The sequence below is a fragment of the Lolium rigidum genome, chromosome 4 (genome assembly GCF_022539505.1).
Source record: "Lolium rigidum isolate FL_2022 chromosome 4, APGP_CSIRO_Lrig_0.1, whole genome shotgun sequence".
In the NCBI taxonomy this organism is placed as follows: domain Eukaryota; kingdom Viridiplantae; phylum Streptophyta; class Magnoliopsida; order Poales; family Poaceae; genus Lolium; species Lolium rigidum.
This window is the reverse complement of record NC_061511.1, coordinates 231,732,400-231,752,524: the sequence shown is the minus strand read 5'-3', so window position 1 is coordinate 231,752,524 and position 20,125 is coordinate 231,732,400. Positions and strand designations below refer to the sequence as shown.

Genomic DNA, 20,125 nt, shown 5'->3' with positions numbered 1-20,125 from the left:
CAAACATAAATTCAAATAGTTCACATTCAAAAGAGATTGTTCCCACCAAAATCGTCGCAATCAAAGTAGCCGCGATCAAAGTACTGGACACGATCATATTACAGACCGGGGGTGCAAATTGAACATAATTTAGAAGAAGGGGTTCGACGACGCCGATGGCGCATCCTGAGTCGTCGATGCCGCCGACGCAGGTGTACTAGCATACGTTGTCGCCGACGCACGTGCTGGTGTCGCCGCTGTCTCCGGGGGTGGGGTTGCTGCCGCTGCCTCGGCCGCCTCCTTGCCCGGTGGCTTGGTGGCCGCTTTCTTGGCCACTTTTTTGGGGCCTGTCACCGCCATGGCTGGGAGAGAGTAGCGACGGCGGGAGGGAGAAATGAATCTGCAGGAGGGGGTGAAATCTTTTGGTGGGGCAAAAATGTGCGACGGGAGGGCGGGATGTGGCGGGAGAGGCTCGATGTGGTGGGAGACTGGTTAAATTTTGATGGGTCAATGGCGCATCGGGCCGTCACTCCCCGCCTCGCTTCTCGCTCTGTCCGGCGCACCCGGAGCATCCCCTGTGGAATGGGGATAGGCTCGAGGCACCGGACACCGTATTAGACCGCGCCGGATAGAATGGACGTTTGGGGCATGCGACTGGGACCGAAAATATGTCCAGCGCGTCCCAAAAACATTTGAGGACGCGACCCGAGATGCTCTAAGGTCGTCAAGTCAACAACTGCCTAAGCCTAACTCCTTCGAGCAGAGAGTACCATCTAGCTAGTCAGGGGCTTTGGAGGAGTTCCTACTGGTTAACAGTATATTGTAGCAGACAACAACCATCTGGAAAGTTCAGGCAACCTGTATGTGCGCGCTGCGACAGAGATCAGCACCAGAAGTCAAAATCAACACATATATCTGACCAAAGAAAAGGAAGGAAAATATGATCTGGTTGGCTGTTGATTCCGACGGTGGGAAACATGCAGTACGGAGTATCAAGTTTCCACAATGATGACCTCTAAGTTAGAAAAACACATGCTTTTCTTCAGGCACAACAATATGTCGCATTCATTGGGTGAGTCAGCGAAGACTAGGAGAATCGCCATTTTCTGGAACATATAGCACAATTGTCTTCTTAAGCTTTCCGCTGAACATTCAATGTCAGAAACTGCCTAAATCTTTCAAGCTCGGAGCACCATTTAGCTACTGAAAATCCTGGAGGCGTTCTTGTTCCTTCATGCTTTACAATGGAGGCCCTCATTTCTGCAGTGCTTGGTGATATTGTGAGCAGAGCCATATCCGTGGTGGTCAAGAAGTGCCGCGAGCAGACGACCGCTAATGAGGAGACAACCATCGAGGATAACCTACAGAGGCTACACCAACTGCTTCTGAGGATATCAGCGGTCGTCGAGGAGGCTGAGGGGCGGTGCATCACAAACCAAGGGATGATCCGTCAGGTTAGCATGATGATAAAACAAATGTTCAGAGGGTACTACCTTCTCGACTCCCTCAAGTGCAGAAACAACAAGACCGATGAGGAGGAGGTGAGTCTCTCCTCGTTTGCTCAATCCAAATTTAATCCGGCTAAGCGCTTTCGACGCCTATCTAGCAACACTCAAATTGAGAGCATGGAAATTGGTAGAGACAACAGTAAGAAGTTAAAACAGGCTGTTCTTGTCCTAGAAAGCATGGTTGCTGACATGAAGGAGTTTGCTATATTTCTGATGAGCTACACTCGCATGTACCGCCAACCTTACAGCTCATATTTATTTATAGACAAGTGTATGTTTGGCCGCCAAATAGAGAGGGAACAAGCCATCAGCTTCTTGCTACAAGCTGAGCCTCTAGTGGGTGGAAATTTAGGTGTCCTACCAATAGTTGGTCCTCGACTTATTGGGAAGAGCACTCTTGTGGAACATGTTTGCGATGATGAGCGTGTGCGCAATCACTTCTCCTTGATCTTGCGCTACAGAGGAAACGACTTTACGCATGAAACCGCAGCAACTTTCAGAGATCATTGTGTGATCAAGCATCAGAATATTGCCTCCGGTAAAGAAAGGTCGTTGGTTGTCATTGAGCTCTTAGGGGACGTGGATGAAGGAGCCTGGAAGAGGTTGCTGCAGACTTCTGAAAGATGCACGGCACATGGGAGCAAAATCATAATCACTAGCCGTTCAGAGAACATGCTCAGTGTTGGAACAACACAGGCCATCATGCTAAGATGTTTGTCTAAAGAAGCTTATTGGTATTTCTTCAAGATGCTCGTGTTCGGTAGCACGGATCCGGAGGAGCACCCAAAGTTAACATCCATTGCCATGGAGCTAGCCCTCTTGATGGGCGGATCTTTCATAGGAGCATGTATTGTTGCCGCCGTACTGAGAGCAAATCTCAGTGCTGGGTTCTGGTCCAGTGTTCTCAGAGAGGTTAGGAAGTACACACAGAATAATACCTTGGTGTCCGGTGAATATCCCGAGGATCATATGACCCGGTACGTTTGGAGCATTCCTGAAAGACTGCGAAGTTCCGAGGATCGTGGGCTGTTTCTGATACATCATAGTCACCAAAAAGGGCCTGCCACTCACGGCGAAGTTCCAAGGATAACAGTGGTGGATCTTATATCTAGGACCTGGAGCACTTTGCCGAGGGGAAAATTTGAGGTCTTGTGCTGGAGATCTCTCATACCGCCATACTATAACTACATGCATTATTGTGAGCTTGTGCAGAACAAGAACACTAGGACAGAGCCATAGAGGTGGTTTTTGGTTTGAGTTGGTCTGGTTGTAATGGACCGATGATCTTTATTCTGATCGTACTTGAACGCTGAATTTTTCAATAAAATGGCGGTGTGCATCAATTGATGCAAAGGCCGGGGCTCCCTTTATGTAAATAAAAAAAAAAGTCAGCGATGGTTTTTGTAATCACTACTCTTTCTCCAGATTATTTTTAATTAAATGAACACCTATTTGATTAGGCAAATACAAAAATTACAATTCAATTATCTTTCTTGGTTGGTGAAATGTGGAAGTAAAGGTGTGGAGTGAGCACCTTCTCATCCTTGGGTCCCTCATCCTCTGCGTTTTGACTTTTGACGCGGCTGCATGACATGGAAAACCTACGAATTAACAGCAACTAGAGCCGAAAATCCAATCTGGTAAAACAATGGCTGCAACATGTAAGAAATGCAAAATGCTGTGAAAATCTGACAATAAACTAACAGATCAGTTACAGACACCACAACGAATAATCCAGCCAATGCGTGATTATTTATTTTAATAGCAGTCAGGCAAAAAGTATGGTAAAAATACTTCCCACGTCTCCTCCTGCTACCCCAGTCACCATGGAATATTTCTCCATCAGCAAGTTACAAGAAATCGATGATAGTTCAACGAAATCCAATTGACAGCCTCAATTCGTATCCTGGCTCGTCTGAGAGCTAGCTTCACTTTAACCAATTCTTTCATCTAAAAACGACATAGGACTAGCACATATTATTATTTGTTACTACATCCGTTTCAAGCAATAAGGCGCCCTCGTTTTTCGTGCTTTTTGTTTGACCAAGAATTACTTCAAATATATAAAGATTGTTTGTATGAAATTAGCATCATCAGAAAGTGCTTTTCAATACGAATTCAACAATACTAATTACACATAATATAATTAAGATTTTGTTTCTCAATTTTTATGGTCAAAGTTCGTCTTGAAATACGTGAAAGGGAGGTAGTATGTAGTAGAAACATCACCATTGATGTAAAATCAGGCGCACCAATAACGAAGGGCAACTGGTATCTTGCAACAGGACATGAGTGCCAACTAAAACAGGCAAATAAGTGCAACTATGCTGTCCAGATAGGCATTAATCAAGAACCTAGATAACTATGCCTGCACCCCTTGTCTTGTGGCATAAGTTATTCACGAATTACCAACATATCTGCTGCATCATCATATCCACAACGAAAACAAAGGCTATGACATGTATGAAATGGTGAGGGACTCAAAACAGCCTACAAAACTCTGACAAGTGACAAATAACTCTGGATTTACAAAGACCAGTTGACTGCAAGGGTGAATGATCCACAGACAAACACAATTATTTGTTTTAACTGAAGTTGAAGAGAAACATATGGTAACAACAAAATTCAAGGTTGACAGCGATAATGACACGATAACATGAGATTTCACTTCCCACCGAGAGTTGGGAACTGGTTCTGGTCTTGAATCGCTGGAGCGGCTGGCGGGGCATGATAGCCTCCACCAAATCCCCCTCCGAAGCCTCCACGGTCCCCACGCCCCCTGCCGCCACATCCTCGGCCGCCATAGTACCGTTCTCCTTCAGTAGGTTTCAGGAACTCGTTGATGCTCAGACTACAAACGACAAAAAACAATCCCAGATTAGTTATCATTATGTATTACAGAGGTGAGTGAAGTACTCCCTGTCTTAAAATAAGTGTCAACTTTTTCTAGATACAGATGTATCTACAACTGAAATCTGAGACACTTATTTTTGGACGGAGGTAGAATATAAAGTTGGGCACACCAAGCAGGAACGACAGTTGGTGTTTTAACAGCAGCAGGGAATGTCAACTAAAACCAAAACAGATATGCAGTCCAGAAAGGGCTAAATCAAGCATCCTAATCAGCAAACTGATTGGCTGTTGACACTATTTTTAGTACCGTTGCATTTAATAAAAATACCCAAATGGGCAGCAGAACTGGTAATTAATGCACCAGAATAACAACATCATTGTTTCCACAATGGTAAGGGTAAACAATATTTCTAAGCATAGCAATAGATGTAATGTCTAACCTTCTTAGCACGCTCATCACGTTCAGCGGTTTCTTTCTTCTTTAAAGCATCTTTATCAGGAAAAGATAGATCAACCACACATCTCCAGTGGAGTTATGGGACATGGAGCACAAGGAACAATGGGCTAACATACCAGCTTGATGAAAACTTCATCATTTCCTTTCTTAGTGGAAATAAGTTGCATAGCCTGCAGGTGGTAGACGCTAGGGTTCTACCAGGTCTAGGGCTGAGGTTGTATGGGTGGAAAGGAGGGTGGCGAGGCTGGAGGCGCGGACGTCGGCGACTCGGCGACGTGGCCGCGCGTGAGGAGGAAGGCGGCGGTGCGCTGGAGGCGGCGGCTAGGGTTTAGGGATCCCGTCTCCTGAGGGAGACGGCAACAAATATGTTTATTGCTTGTCATAAAACGAAGGGGTACATGTGTTTATATAATAGGCTAGCTACTCGAAACCCTAGATAACTTGGGCTAAGCCCTTAATTCGGTCCACTATTGGGCTTCTTCCGTGCATACTGGAGCCCGACCATAACATCTCTCCCCGCCTTCTCAAACAGCTCGTCCTCGAGCTGAACATCTGGAAACTGCTGGCGGAACTCGTCGAGCTTATCCCATGTAGCTTCTTCCTCGGACAGGCCAGCCCACTGCACCAGTAAATGCCAGATTCCGCGACGTTGTTGCGCCTTCAACACCTTCTCGGGTCCCGGCAGAAGGCGGCCATCAGAAGTAGGAGGAAGTGCAGGCGTCGCTGCCGGAGGATCCCCCCGGTAGGCCTTCAGTAAACCCACATGGAAAACGTCGTGAATGCGAGAGCCAGCCGGCAGCTCCAGGCGGTACGCGAGTGTGCCGACGCGCTCCAGCACTCGAAAGGGGCCTGCATAATGAGGGCCCAACTTGCGCTTGGCGCGTGGGTCCAGGGACTGCGTCGTCCTGTGAAGGAGGCGCAGCCAGACCCAGTCGCCCACCGCGAACTCCGCCTCGCGATGATGAGCGTCGTAGTACTTCCTGGCCAGCTGCTGTGCTTGGATAAGACGTTGGCGCGCCTCAGCCAGGATCTCGTCGCGGGTGCGGAGCAAGTCGCCCGCGGTCTCCGACCGAGCCGTCCTAGGCTCGTAAGGCAGCATCGTCGGAGGTGGACGCCCATAAACCACCTCGAAAGGCGTGGTATGCAGGGCAGAGTGATAGGAGGTGTTGTAGCAGTACTCCGCCCATGCCAACCAATCCACCCAAGCTCGTGGACGATCTCCTGTAACACATCGCAAGTACATGGCAATCACCTTGTTAACCACCTCGGATTGGCCGTCCGTCTGCGGGTGGAACGCCGTGCTCAGGCGAAGCTTCACGCCAGCCAGCCGAAAGAGATCACGCCAGACGTGACCAATGAACACGGGATCACGATCGCTGACGATGGACGAAGGGAACCCGTGGAGGCGGACGATGCCGTCGAAGAAGGCCCGCGCCACGGAAGCGGCTATATACGGATGGCCGAGAGCGATGAAGTGCGCATACTTGGAGAAGCGATCGACCACCGTGAGGATGACGGACTTGCCGCCCACCTTGGGGAGGCCCTCGATGAAGTCCATGGAAATATCAGCCCACACCTGCGAGGGCACGTCCAGCGGCTGTAGCAGACCTGCAGGCCGCAACGTCTCCGTCTTGTTACGCTGGCACGTCACGCACGACCTCACCCAGTCGCGGACCAGCGCACTATCACCCGGGATGTAGAAATCAGCACGGAGACGGTGGAGTGTCTTCTGCACGCCCTCGTGTCCCGCAAAACGCGCCAAGAGCAGGACCTGATGGCGAAGGTCGCCATGGTCTGGCACGAAGAGGCGGCGCCCATGGAGGAGCAGCCCATCGTCCAGGCGCCAGGGCGCCGCCAGCTCACCCGCGTCAAGGCGCTGGCGCAGATATTGGGCGTCCGCGGCGGCCATGGTAGCCCGGCGGATGTCGTTGATGAAGGCGAAGGACGGCCTGGAGCGGATGCAGAGGACAGTGCCTGCGGCGGCGACGTCGTCCGCGACCTCCTCAGTGCCGCGGCGGGAGAGGGCGTCGGCGACCGTGTTGAGACGGCCCGGACGGTACTCAATGGTGAAGTCGAAGCCGAAGAGCTTGCTGATCCACTGGTGCTGCGGAACGGTGGAGAGGCGCTGGTCCAGCAAGAACTTCAGGCTGTAGTGATCCGTGCGAACACGGAAAGTCCGCCCCTAGAGATAGGGCTGTCAATGGCGCATGGCCTGGACCAACCCGATGAGCTCGTGCTCGTACGCCGCGAGCTTGTGATGACGAGCAGCGAACGGGCGGCTGAAGAAAGCCAGCGGCCCTTCGCCCTGGTGTAGGACGGTGCCGAAGCCGATGCCAGAGGCGTCGCAGTCCACCACGAACGGCCTGTCAAAGTCCGGCATTTGGAGCACGGGCCCCGTCGTGAGCGCCCGCTGGAGAGCCTGGAACACCTCAGTCGCCTCCGCGTCCCAAGAGAAGGCGTCGCGGCGCAGAAGGCGGGTCAGTGGCACGGCGATGAGGCCAAAGTCCCGGATGTACTTCCGGTAGTAGCCCGCGAGGCCCAAGAAGCCACGAAGAGCCCGCGGTGACTGCGGGGTCGGCCACGCAGCGACGGCGGCGACCTTGTCAGCATCCATCGCGACTCCCTCCGCCGAGATGACGTGTCCCAGGTACGAGATGGAGGTCGTGCCGAACGAGCACTTCGAGCGCTTGAGGTGAAGACGATGCGCTCGAAGCTCGTTGAAGATGATGGCCACGTGCTGCAGGTGCTCCGCCCATGATGAACTGTAGATAAGAATGTCATCAAAGAAAACAAGCACAAAGCGGCGCAACTAGGGGCTGAGCACGTCGTTCATCAGGGCCTGGAACGTCACCGGCGCGTTGGAGAGGCCGAATGACATCACCAAGAACTCGAAGTGGCCGTGATGTGTCTGGAACGTCATCTTCGTGATATCGTCCGGATGCATCCGCACCTGATGATAGCCGGAGCGCAGGTCAAGCTTGGTGAAAGAAACGCGCCCCATGTAGCTCGTCCAAGAGTTCGTCCACGACGGGGATGGGGAATTTGTCCTTGGACGTCCTGGCGTTGAGGGTGCGATAGTCGATGCAGAAATGCCACGTGCCGTCGGCCTTGCGCACCAGGAGCACCGGCGCGGAGAACGGCGATCTCGAAATCCGGATGATGCCTTGTGCGAGCATGACTGCCACCTAACGCTCGAGCTCGTCCTTTTGCAGCTGGGGGTAGCGGTACGGGCGCACGGCGACAGCCGCCGTATCCGGCAGCTGGTGGATGTGGTGGTCACAGGGGCGCGCCGGCGGTAGGCCATGTGGCTTGTCGAAGATGTCGCTGTGCTGCTACAGGAGGTCGGCCAGGAGGGGGTGCGCCTCGTCGAGCGCGACGCCATCAGCTGGAGCTGAGGGGTCACGGGCCCTGTACTGCCGATGCCCGCCCACTGGACGCGGCAGCCGCCCTCGTGCCAGAAGATGAGGGTCAGCGCGTCGAAGTCCCAGAGGATAGGGCCGAGTGTGGACAGGAAGTCGACGCCGAGGATGAAGTCGTAGCAGCCCAAGTTGATGCCGACGCAGTCGATGGAGAAGTGCTCGTTGCCGATGAGGATGGGAACCTGCCGAGCCACGCCCTGGCAAGCAAGGCGGTCCCCGTTGGCGACGGTGACGCTGAACTTATCGGCTTCCGATGGCTGCAGTGCTAGACTGTGCATGGCGTCCCCGGACAGGAAGTTGTGCGTCGAGCCCGTGTCCAAAAGCGCGGTGAGGCGCTCCCCGTTGATCGTCACCGGAAGCAGCATGGTCTTCGCCGTCGTTATGCCCGCCAGCGCGTGGAGAGAGACGACGAAGGCGGTCGCGTCGACCGGCCCGTAGGTCGTGACGCCGGGCTCGGAGAGGGACGTGCCGTTGAGCTCCGCGGGGAGGGCCTCCACGTCCCCGTCATCGACAGTCTCCAAGTAGAACAGGCGAGCGCACACGTGACCCGGCGCGTAGGGCTCGTCGCAGTTGAAGCACAGGCCCTTGCGATGCCGCTCGAGCTGCTCGGCGTCGTCAGTCGGCGGAAGGGGCGCGTAGGCGCTGCTGGGGCCGCGGGGGCGGTCGGCAGGGTGAGGCGTGCCGAGGCCAGCGGTGCAGGGCGGGGGCGAGGGCGCGCTCCTCGGCCCTGGAAGGATTGCTGCATGGCGAGGGTGCGCTGCTCGTAAGCACGTGCGTAGTACATGGCCGTCTGCAGGTCCTGTGGGTCGCACATCTCCACGTGGACGCGGATGTGGTCTGGCAGGCCGCCGACGAAGAGCGCGCGCTGGAGAGCCGTGACCCCAGGCGCATGGCACGCCAACGTCTGGAAGCGGTCGGCGAAGTCCTGCACCGAGGAGGTCAAGGGAAGGCGGCCGAGCTCGGCCAGCCGGCTCCCGCGTATCGGGGGGCCGAACCGGAGGAGGCAAAGGTCACGGAAGCGCTCCCACGGGGGCATCCCACCCTCGTCCTGCTCGAGGGCGTAGTACCACGTCTGGGCGGTGCCGCGGAGGTGGTAGGAGGCGATCCACGTGCGGTCGGACGCCAGTGTCCGCTGCCCCCGGAAGAATTGGTCGCACTGGTTGAGCCAGTTCAGGGGGTCGACGGTACCGTCGTAGGTGGCGAACTCCAGCTTGGTGAAGCGGGGCGGCTGCTGGACGTGCGGGGCGGCGGCGTAGGCTCCCTCGTGACGAGCCATCGCGGCGGTGGGCGAGTAGTTCGGCACCATGGACCCCCCCGCAGACGGGTCGCCGTATCCGGCGAAGCCGCCGAAGGTGGAGGCCGCGGGTGGCGCGGCCTGCTGGAGCACGGTCGGCTGGGCGGGCGCCGATGTGAAGACGGGCGCGTCGAGCCAAACCGGGAGTTGGGACGGCGATGGCGGGAACCTGATCTGCGTGATCGGGACCCCCTGGTGGGAGGCGGAGCGAGCGCCACGGCCGGTGGCGGTGATGGTGGCGCGGTGGTCCTCGGGGTCGGCGGGAACGGCGCGTAGGGCCCCTGGAGGAACGTCCGGAGGTGCGAGACCGCCAGGGTGAGGTCGCGGACAGCCGTCATGAGCTCCGCCGGAGAGAGGACGGTGGCCGGGTCGAGGGCTGGCGCCAGGTTGACAGAGGCAGTCGGCCCGGAGGTGATCGGCGGCGCACCCATGGTGGTCGCGAGCGCGCCGGTGGTGCCGGCGATGGAGGCAGTGGGAAGGCCCGAAGACATGATCGATCCGGAGCAATCTGATACCAAATTGGTAGACCCTAGGGTTCTACCAGGTCTAGGACGGAGGTTGTATGGGTGGAATGGAGGGTGGCGAGGCTGGAGGCGCGGACGTCGGCGACTCGACGCCGTGGCCGCGCGTGAGGAGGAAGGCGGCGGTGCACTGGAGGCGGCGGCTAGGGTTTAGGGATCCCGTCTCCTGAGGGAGACGGCAACAAATATGTTTATTGCTTGTCATAAAACGAAGGGGTACATGTGTTTATATAATAGGCTAGCTACTCGAAACCCTAGATAACTTGAGCTAAGCCCTTAATTCGGTCCACTATTAGGCCTCTTTCGTGCATTCTGGAGCCCGACCATAACAGCAGGTCCTTATCAATTTCAACCTTCCTCTCCTCAGACTTCAAAGCAAGAAGTGCTTTCCGCTTCTCCTCCATTACTTTCTCAAATTCATCAAGAGTCATCTCCTAAGGTCACCAAACATTTGATTCGAATGATTGCAACACATACAGATAGATAACAACAGATATAAAATATAATAAAACAAGGAAATGTCCAAATACATTGTAAAATGGTTGCATATATAGTGTCTGCAAGCAGCTGACAAGAGTTACAGCTTGAGTCATAAACACTCAGACATCAGGAACAGAAATGGAATAAGTAACCATAATCAACCTAAATATGGGTTCAGGAGGGTGGTATTGCCTATCATGACCATTTTGACAAGCTTGTAACTACCACTAATCATCTGTAGTTCCCTATGAATCAAAAGCAAGCTATGGAAATCAGTGAGCCCACCCAAAATAGATATTTACATAATTAGAAAGGGGGCAGAGCAAAAGTTTCAGGTAAAGTGTTACTCTCATTTTTCTGCTGAGTCCTGACTACAAGTACATACCAAATGTCAACACTGAGGCTGCTGTGATTCCAAGCAAATGAATTAGATAAGCATGCAGTTGTGGTTGCACTAGTAGAATAACGAGAAACATAGCAAAATCTCGCTGGTTCACAGGAGACAAAAAGACTTAAAAATTAACATCCCCAGCTACAAAATATGTAGACACAATAATATGTATGAATAGCTAATCACCCAATAACAATGTAACTACAAATGGATAGCATTCAAGATGAAAAGAAATAATGAAGCAAAACATTAAAAATGATGGAGCAAGCTAAGTAAAACATTGAACTGATAACTATTTTTCCATGAGGTTGGAAGTTACGAACAGAAATCCACACTTTTCATCAAGTTGACAAGAGAACAGTAGGTGCATGTTATATTGCAACTTGCTCACAAATCAGCATTCATTGTGCACTGCAGCATGAAGTATACCTTATCTTCTTCTTCCTTTTCTTCTTCCACATTTGCAGTGGCATCTTTGCTGACCTTGTTCTCCTCTGCCTGTGGTGCATCCTCATGTGCAACCTGCTTCTCAGGGACAGGGGCCTTCTCCTCCAGCTTGAGGGCCTTAGTTTCCCTGGTCCTCAAAACATAAACAAAAGGTTAGCTCTCGTTTCACCAGGCTGCATAGAAATAGCCTGCAGGGTAGAGCACTAGAGCCGACTACTCACTGGGCAAGAAGTTCATCAGAGGTAATTCCCCAGTTCCCACGGCCAGCACCGTCACGCTTCATCTCATACCCACGGCATGTGCCGCTGTGGCGCTCATAGTTCCTTCGAGGCGGCCTCTCAGAATCATCACCAAACTGGCCTTCGCGATACCGACCTCGGTGGGCTCCCTGGTAGGGTGGACGAGGGCCCCTCTCTCCGCCTTCCTCGCCTCCAGTTCTAGCACCATATCCTCCTCCCCTGTAGCCATTCGTATCTTCACTGCCAAATTCGCGGTTCTGACCATACCCTCCTCAGCCACCTCTGTCATAGCCACGTTCACCTTGCCTGAATCCTCCGCGTGAACCACCTCGAGACTCGTGGACTGAAATATTCATAGCATCAGGAGCTAAACCCTAAAAAATAGTAGTAGTAGTAGTAGTAGTAGTAGTAGTAGTAGTAGTAGTAGTAGTAGTAGTAGTAGTACCATATCATGGCAGAAATGTCAAAAATTGGATCAAAATTCGCCAATTTTACAACCATGTTTTTTGCTCCGTTTCAGATACTGGTCACTACTAGACTATCATATAGCAGATGCCGGAAGGCAAATCATTCCGGGAAAAAACCCAATCCCCCATACTCGCAACTCGCAAATAAACCTGAAACCTGGCAACTCGCAATTCGCAAATAAACCTGAAACCTCGACTTACCAGACTGCGCAGGTGGGGCCGGGTTGGTCGGCAGCTTGGCGGCCGGATTTTAAACATAAGGCTTGAAAGCCCGACTTTGAATTAACAAAGCCCTCAACCGGCCACACTGCCGCCGCCCTTGAATAGCCGGCCAACAGGCCCAAAGCTCCCACCTTCGACTCCCCACCTGAACCCCGAATCTCCCCATGTGACGCCTCCAAGGAGGTCACAGCGCAACGCGTCGACGCCGCCCAATCGAAGAGATTTTGGACTTTCGTTCGAAAGATGGGTCGGGGGTGGAAAGAGGGGGTCACAGTGGCGCCTCCAAGGAGGAACCAGGTACCCGAGGGCGTCGACATCGCTGGGCCGGACCAGCCAGCCTAGGGTTACCCCTGGTCCGAACATCCCACCAGCACCCCTTACCCCAGAGATCCGGCGGCGGCACCACCTTCAGCCGGAGTAGGCGGGGGAGAGAGAGGAGAGCAGCTACCTCAGATCTTGACGCGAAGAAGCTCCACGCCACCGTCGACGCCCGCCGCCGCCTCACCTCCCGCGAGGTCGAGGAAGACCACCAGAGCCGCCCGCCACGACGCCCGCCGCAGGGCGCCGCCGCCCAGATCCTGGTCCCCCACCACGAGACGGGGCGACAGGAGCCTCGCCGCCAAGCTTGGCGGCCGGCTTCCCGGCGGTGGCGGCGGCCGGCGCCGACTTCTTGGCCTCGGCACCCCCTGCCGCCGCGTCCTTGGCTTCTGCCATGGTACCTTTCTCCTTCAGCAGGTTTCAGAAACTCGTTAATGCTCACAGACTAAAACGACAGAAAACAACCCCAGATTAGTAATGGTTATGTATTAGAGTTGTTTATATAAAATTGGGCACATCAAACACGAGTGGCAATTGTTGTTTTAACAACATTCAGTGCAGACTGCCGAGGAATGACAACTAAAACCAAAACAGTAAAAGAAGCTGTCCAGAAAGGCCTAAATCAAGCATGCTAAAACAACCAACTAAGTGGTAGTTCACACTATATTTAGTACCATCGCATTCAAAAATACCCAAATATGAGCTGCAGAATGCCCGAGTTGCTATCACGGTGACATGCATAGATTGCAGGCCACCAACAAAGCGTTGGTATACCTTCTTCTGCCGAAGAAAGAAGAAACTGTGGAAGCACGCAAATTTCGGCCAGTCTGCTTGTTCCCCGGATTTTCGATAGCTGTCAAAGTGTCAAGTTTCCACCAAGCTGATGTCAAATCAAGAGAAAATTATTTTCTTGTGCCATAAGAATGCCTTCTTTGCTGAAATTTATGCACGGCTGCTTTCTGAAGCTTCCCACAGACCGTTTCAAGTCATCGATACTCCTTTTTCTTTGTGAAATTAAAGTTATCGACTTCAGACAGCAGGGTAAAAACGTGGGATTAAACTTAGCACAATATACCAGAAACAAGCATGATCTTAAGAATGAGTGAGGATTTGGCATTTGGTGCGATTATTCCCACTAATCCCATAAAAAGTCTAGTACCAAACAGCGGCTAATTGTCCCTTTTGTTTTGTTTTGGTTTCTGACGACCAGACGCAGCAACAGTCCACGCCTGCACAGCTGCACTGCACGTGGTATTCGCAACTCGCAATGAATTCGGGAAACCCAGAGTACCATCTATAGCTAGTGAGAGGCTTTGGAGGAGTTCCTACGGGTAGTAAGCTTGACAGTGTCTTGTAGCAGACAACATCACTCGCACCCATCTCGGGGGTTGAGAACATATCTAGTGATCAGCACCACAAGTCAAAATCTGTATGCGCGCGCTGCTACAGGGATCAACACCACAAGTCAAAATCAACACAAATGTTTGAGCAAACACAACCACTGCCAGATTGTGCAGGTATTTTAAAGAACCGAAGGAAAATGTGATGGGGTTGGCTGCTGATTCCAACGGTGGGAAACCAGCATCACGTTTCCACCATGATGACCTCTAAACAAAAAAAATTATGAGTATTTTTCTTTGGACACAAACATTATGTCACATTCGTTGTGTGAGTCAACAAAGGATGGGAGAATCGCCATTTTCTGAAACGTGTAGCACAATTGTCTTCTTAGCTTTCCATGTGCATTCAATGTCAGAAACTATCTATTCCCTTCAAGTTCAGAGCACCATTTAGCTAGTGATAAGCCTGGAGGGGTTCTTGTTCCTTCATGCTTTACAATGGAGGTCCTCGTTTCTGCAGTAATTGGTGAAATTGTCAGCAGAACTATATCTGTGGTGATCGAGAAGTGCCGCGAACAGATGACAGCCAAGGAGCAGACAACCACCGAGGAGGACCTTCAGAGGCTGCACCAACTGCTTCTGAGGATATCGGCAATCATCGAGGAGGCTGAGGGGCGGTGCATCAGAAACCGAGGGATGATCCATCAGGTTAGCATGATGATAATACAATTGTTCAGAGGGTACTACCTTCTCGACTCCTTCAAGTCCACACAGAAGAAGACAGACTCCTTCAAGTCCACACAGAAGACAGATGATGAGGAGGTGAGTGGCTCCTTGTTTGCCCAATCCAAATTTAATCCAGCTAAGAGATTTCGCCGGTTATCTAGCTACACTCAAAATTATAGCATGGTAGTTGGTAGAGGCAGCAGTAAGGAGTTGAAACAGTTTATTCTTGTCCTAGAAAGCATGGTTGCTGATTTGAAGGAGTTCGCTATATTTCTGATGAGCTACCCTCGCATGTATCGCCAACCTTATGGCTCATATTTAATTTTAGACAAATTTATGTTCGGCCGACAAATGGAGAGGGAACAAGCCATCGGTTTCTTGCTACAACCTGAGCCTCCAAGTGGTGGAAATTTGGGTGTCCTACCAATTGTTGGTCCTGGACTTATTGGGAAGAGCACACTTGTGGAACATGTTTGTGATGATGAGCGTGTGCGCAATCACTTCTCCTTGATCTTACGCTATAGAGAAAATGATCTAAAGGATGAAATTCCAACAACTTTTAGAGATCATTGTGTGATCAAGCATCAGAATAGTGCCTCCAATGAAGAAAGGTCGTTGCTTGTGATTGAGCTCTTAGGGGACGTGGACGAAGGGGCGTGGAAGAGGTTGTTGCAGACTTCTGAAAGATACATGGCAAATGGAAGCAAAATCATAATCACTAGCCGTTCAGAAAAGATGGCCAGTGTTGGAACGACAAAAGCCATCAAGCTAAGTTGTTTGTCTAAAGAAGCTTTCTGGTATTTCTTCAAGATGCTTGTGTTTGGAAGCACGGATCCAGAGGAGCACCCGAAGTTAACATCCATTGCCATGGAGCTAGCTGTCGAGACGTGTGGATCTTTCATATTCGCATATGTTACTGCCACCTTACTTAGAGCAAATACTAGTGTTCGGTTCTGGTGCAGGGTTCTTAGACAGGCTAGGGAATTCAGACAGAAGAACAACTTTGTGCTTGGTGAATATCATGAGGATCGTATGTCCCGGTACGGTTGGGGCATTGCTGAAACACAGCAAGGTTACGAGGATGGTAAGCTATTTCTAATACATCATAGCCACCAAAAAGGGCCAGCTGCTCACAGCGAAGTTCCGAGAATAACAATTGTGGATCTTCTCTCCGGGGCCTGGAGCCCTATGCAACGGGGAAAATTTGAGGTTTTGTCCTGGAGATCCGTCATACCGCCATACTACAACTATGTGTATTCTTGTGAGCTTGTGCAGAACAAAAACGGCAGGCTATAGAGCCAGAGGTGGTTTCTGATTCTACTTAGACCGATGGATTTTGTATATTGTAATTGTCATTCAGCCAGACTATGGATCCTTAGTTAACGATTGTGTTTGTAATCACTGGCATATTTTTCATCTCAATAGAGCCTTGAAGTCAAAGCTAGTTGATCTTTCTCCGAAATATTTATTAATTGAACACCTACTTGATTAATTAAGTACAGCAAAATTCAATGAGCTTTTCGTGGTTTGTGAAATGTTGAATGGAGTACCTTCTCATCCAGGTTCCTGTTCCTCCGTGTGTTTGATGCGTCCTAATGATATATGACACCTACAAATTAACAGCATCCAGATCCACATAATCATACCACAACAAAAACAGAGGATGCAACATTTATGAATGAAAATTGCTAATTGCCAAACTGGTGTATCGATCTTAAAACGGAACGATAATCGAAGAGGTTCAACGATATCTACAGTGTAGTAAAACTATGTTCGTACTACAGACACTTCATCCTCTATATATAGCTTTCAAATAACCAGCATATCTGCTGGATCGTCGTATCACATTGACAAGGCTGCAACATGTACGAATTGGTGAGGGGGACAAAACAGCCTACAAAACTCTGACGAGTGACAAACAACTCTGGATTTACAAAGTCGACTGACGCAGGGGTGAATGATCCACACACACAAACACAATTATTTGTTTTAATAGAAGTCGAACAAAAACATAAGGTAACCAACAAAATTTAAGGTTGGCAGCAAAAACGACAAGATAACATGAGATTTCACTTCCCACCAAGAGTTGGGAACTGGTTCTGGTCTTGAATAGCTGGAGCGGCCGGCGGGCCATGATAGCCCCCACCAAATCCACCTCGGAAGCCTCCACGGTCACCACGCCCCCTGCCGCCGCGTCCTCGGCCGCCATAGTACCTTTCTCCCTCAGCAGGTTTCAGGAACTCATTGATGCTCACAGACTAAAAGCAACAGAAAAAAGGCCCAGATTAGTAATCGTTGTGTATTAGTGGAGATGAATTAGTTGATATAAATTGGGCACACCAAGCAAGAATGTAAATTGGTGTTTTATCAATAGCAGAGGCCAACTAAACCAAATTAGGCGAATAAGTGCAACTATGCTTGTCAAGAAAGGCCTAAATCAAGCATCATAAAACTAAGTGTTTGTTCACACTCTTTTTAGTACCACCGCATTCAGAAATACCAAAAATAAGCCCAAGTGGTAATGATAACACCAGAATCATAACATTTCTGTTAGTATTGCAGCAACTTAAGGGGAAATAGTACTTGAAAATATAGCAATAGATGTAATGCCTGACCTTCTTGGCACGCTCCTCGCGTTCAGCATTTTCTTTCTTCTTCAAAGCATCCTTATCAGCACCCTACGGAATACAGAAAGAAAGAGAAAGATCAACCACACATCTCTAGCGAGTTAAAGAAACATGGGGAACAAGGCATAATAATGGGATAACATACCAGTTTGATGAAAACTTCATCATTTCCCTTCTTAGTGCAAAGCAGTTGCATAGCCTGCAGATCCTTATCAATTTCAACTTTCCTCTCCTCAGACCTCTTCAAAGCAAGAAGTGCTTTCCGCTTCTCCTCCATTACTTTCTCAAATTCCTCAAGAGTCATCTCCTAAGGTCACCGAATATTTCATTTAAATTATTGCAACACATATAGATAGATAGCCACAGATACATGATACAATAAAACAACAAGCAAATGATAAAATACATTGTAAACATAGATAGCATGAAGCTGGCAAGAGATAGTGTGAGTCATAGTCACACAGCCATCATCAAGAACAAAAATGGAACCAACCATATATAATCTATAGTACTCTATGACAAAAAATGGAACCAACCATATATAATCTATAGTCCTCTATGACAAAATGGAACCTCTATATTTATTTAGGAGGGTGGTATTGCATATCATGACCAAATAGACAAGCTTGTAACTACCAGTAATTATCTATAGTCCTCTATGAATCAAAAGCAAGGTACAGAAATCAGTGAACCCTCCCAACATAGATATTGTACATAATCAGAAAGGAGGGCAGAGCAAAAGCTTCAGGAAAATTATTATTCTCATTTTTGTGCGAGTCCTGACTGTAAGTACATACAAAATGCGAGTCATAAAGCAAATGGCAACATCGAGGCTGTTGTGATTACAAACAAATCAACTGGATACAAGTGCTGTTGTGGTTGCACTAGTAGAATATTTAAAGAGAAACATTGCCAAATTGATTGGTTCTAAGTAAACAACAAGACTACTAAAATGAACATTCCCAGCTACCAAAATATTTAGATAACGTATATGAATAGCTAATCACCCAATAACAACGTAACTATAAATGGATAATATTCAAGACGAAAAAAGAAATAATGAAGCAAAATATTAAACTGATTACGGAGTACTATTTTGCCCTGAGATTGAAAGTTGCAAACAGAAATCCACACTTCTTACCAAGTTGCAAGAGAACTGTAGGTGCATGTTACATTGCCTCAGAACAAAAAAAAAAAGTTGCTCACAAACAACCATTCATTGTGCACTACAGCATACAGAAGTACAGCATAAAGTTTACCTTGTCTTCTTCTTCCTTTTCCTCCTCCACATTTGCAGTAGCATCTTTGCTGACCTTGTTCTCCTCTGCCTGTGGTGCATCCTCCTGCGCACCAAGCTTCTCAGCAACAGGTGCCTTCTCATCCAGCTTGAGGGCCTCAGTTTCCCTGGTCACCAGATCAACACACAGGTTAGCTCTCGTTTCACCACTCTGCATAAAAATAGCCTACAGGATAGCTCAGTAGAGAAGACAACTCACTGGGCAAGTTCATCAGAGGCAGTTCCCCAGTTCCCACGGCCAGCACCGTCACGCTTCATCTCATACCCACGGCCTGTGCCGCTGTGGCGCTCATAGTTCCTTCGAGGCGGCCTCTCGGAATCATCACCAAACTCGCCTTCCCTATACCCACCTCGGCGGGCTCCCTGGTAGGGTGGACGAGGGCCCCTCTCTCCGCCTTCCTCGCCTCCAGTTCTAGCACCATATCCTCCTCCCCTGTAGCCATTCGTATCTTCACTGCCAAATTCGCGGTTCTGGCCATACCCTCCTCGGCCACCTCTGCCGTAGCCACGGTCGCCTTGCCTGAATCCTCCGCGTGAACCACCTCGAGACTCCTGGACTGAAACATTCATAGCATCAGGAGCTAAACCCTAAAAAATAGTACTAGTAGTACTATACCATGGCAGAAATGTCTAAAATTGGATCAAAATTCCCCAATTTTACAACCATGTTTTTTTGCTCCGTTTCAGATACTAGTCACTGGATAATTATATAGCAGTCGCCGGAAGGTAAATCATTCCGGGGGAATACCCGTTCCCCCATATATACACCCTAAACCCCAGATCCGGCATACTCGCAACCCGCAAATAAACCTGAAACCTCGACTTACCAGCCTGCGCAGGTGGGGCCGGCTTGGTGGGCAGCTTGGCGGCCGGCTTCCCGGCGGCGGCGGCGGCCGGCGCCGACTTCTTGGCCTCGGCCTTCTGCGCCAAAGCGGCCGCCTTGGCCAGCAGCTGCGCGGGGTCCTCGCCCTCGTCGTCGCCGAGGAGGTCAAAAGGGTTGAGGGTGGTCGCCATGGATGACGGCGAAAGGTCAGGTCACGCTGCGCTCGCTCGGTTGCGGTGTGGTGTGGGGGACTGGGGAACTGACCCTTGTCGCTACAAATCTCTCCTGCCGGACTGCTGCATCCCCATCGCTCTACCCGAGGTGGCGGCGTACGGGTTCGGCAGCGGCGGCTGGCGGCGGCGGCGGGCGGAGGGAGACCGAGCAGGTGGGGAGAGAGGAGTGTGTGCGAGAAGACGAAGAAACCCTAGCCGCACTCTTTCTGTACTACTACTAGTGCCGCGAGCGAGTCCCTATCCCTTGCCGGTTGGAAATTACTGCTGTACCCTCGAGGCTGATTGGACGTTTTGCGATGATTACTGAGCATTTTGTGGGGTAATTACGGGATTCTGGTGCTTGGTGGATCCTTCTGCGCTCGTGAGGTTGTTGAGCCGAGGGATTCTAATCGAGCGGCTAGGATTGCACGTTGGGCTCAGCTGTCGGTGTTACGGAATTCTCCGTGGTGACTTGTCACGGGCGAGTGTTGCCTGCTGAATCGTG

At 50.6% G+C, this 20,125-nt stretch overlaps 3 protein-coding genes and 1 pseudogene across 3 annotated transcripts; 2 read left to right on the top strand and 2 right to left on the bottom strand.

Moving 5' to 3' along the window:
* The first annotated feature begins 1,208 nt into the window (after positions 1-1,208).
* Positions 1,209-2,726, top strand: LOC124648407 (disease resistance protein RGA2-like). Its single transcript, XM_047188183.1, has one exon. The coding sequence runs from the start codon at positions 1,224-1,226 to the stop codon at positions 2,724-2,726; it is 1,503 nt and encodes a 500-aa protein (XP_047044139.1). The 5' UTR covers positions 1,209-1,223.
* A 1,425-nt stretch (positions 2,727-4,151) lies between these two features.
* Positions 4,152-12,991, bottom strand: LOC124648406 (annotated as a pseudogene).
* A 1,427-nt stretch (positions 12,992-14,418) lies between these two features.
* Positions 14,419-15,957, top strand: LOC124648405 (disease resistance protein RGA2-like). The gene has a single exon (XM_047188181.1). It carries the CDS (start codon positions 14,434-14,436, stop codon positions 15,955-15,957), a length of 1,524 nt encoding a protein of 507 aa, XP_047044137.1. The 5' UTR covers positions 14,419-14,433.
* A 480-nt stretch (positions 15,958-16,437) lies between these two features.
* On the bottom strand, positions 16,438-19,777 carry LOC124707259 (RGG repeats nuclear RNA binding protein A-like). Its single transcript, XM_047238925.1, has 6 exons — positions 19,413-19,777; positions 18,785-19,142; positions 18,548-18,692; positions 17,434-17,595; positions 17,277-17,339; positions 16,438-16,919 (listed from the first exon to the last, which is right to left on the bottom strand). The coding sequence occupies exons 1-6, from the start codon at positions 19,597-19,599 to the stop codon at positions 16,731-16,733; spliced, it is 1,104 nt and encodes a 367-aa protein (XP_047094881.1). The 5' UTR covers positions 19,600-19,777; the 3' UTR covers positions 16,438-16,730.
* Between the last annotated feature and the right edge of the window lie 348 nt (positions 19,778-20,125).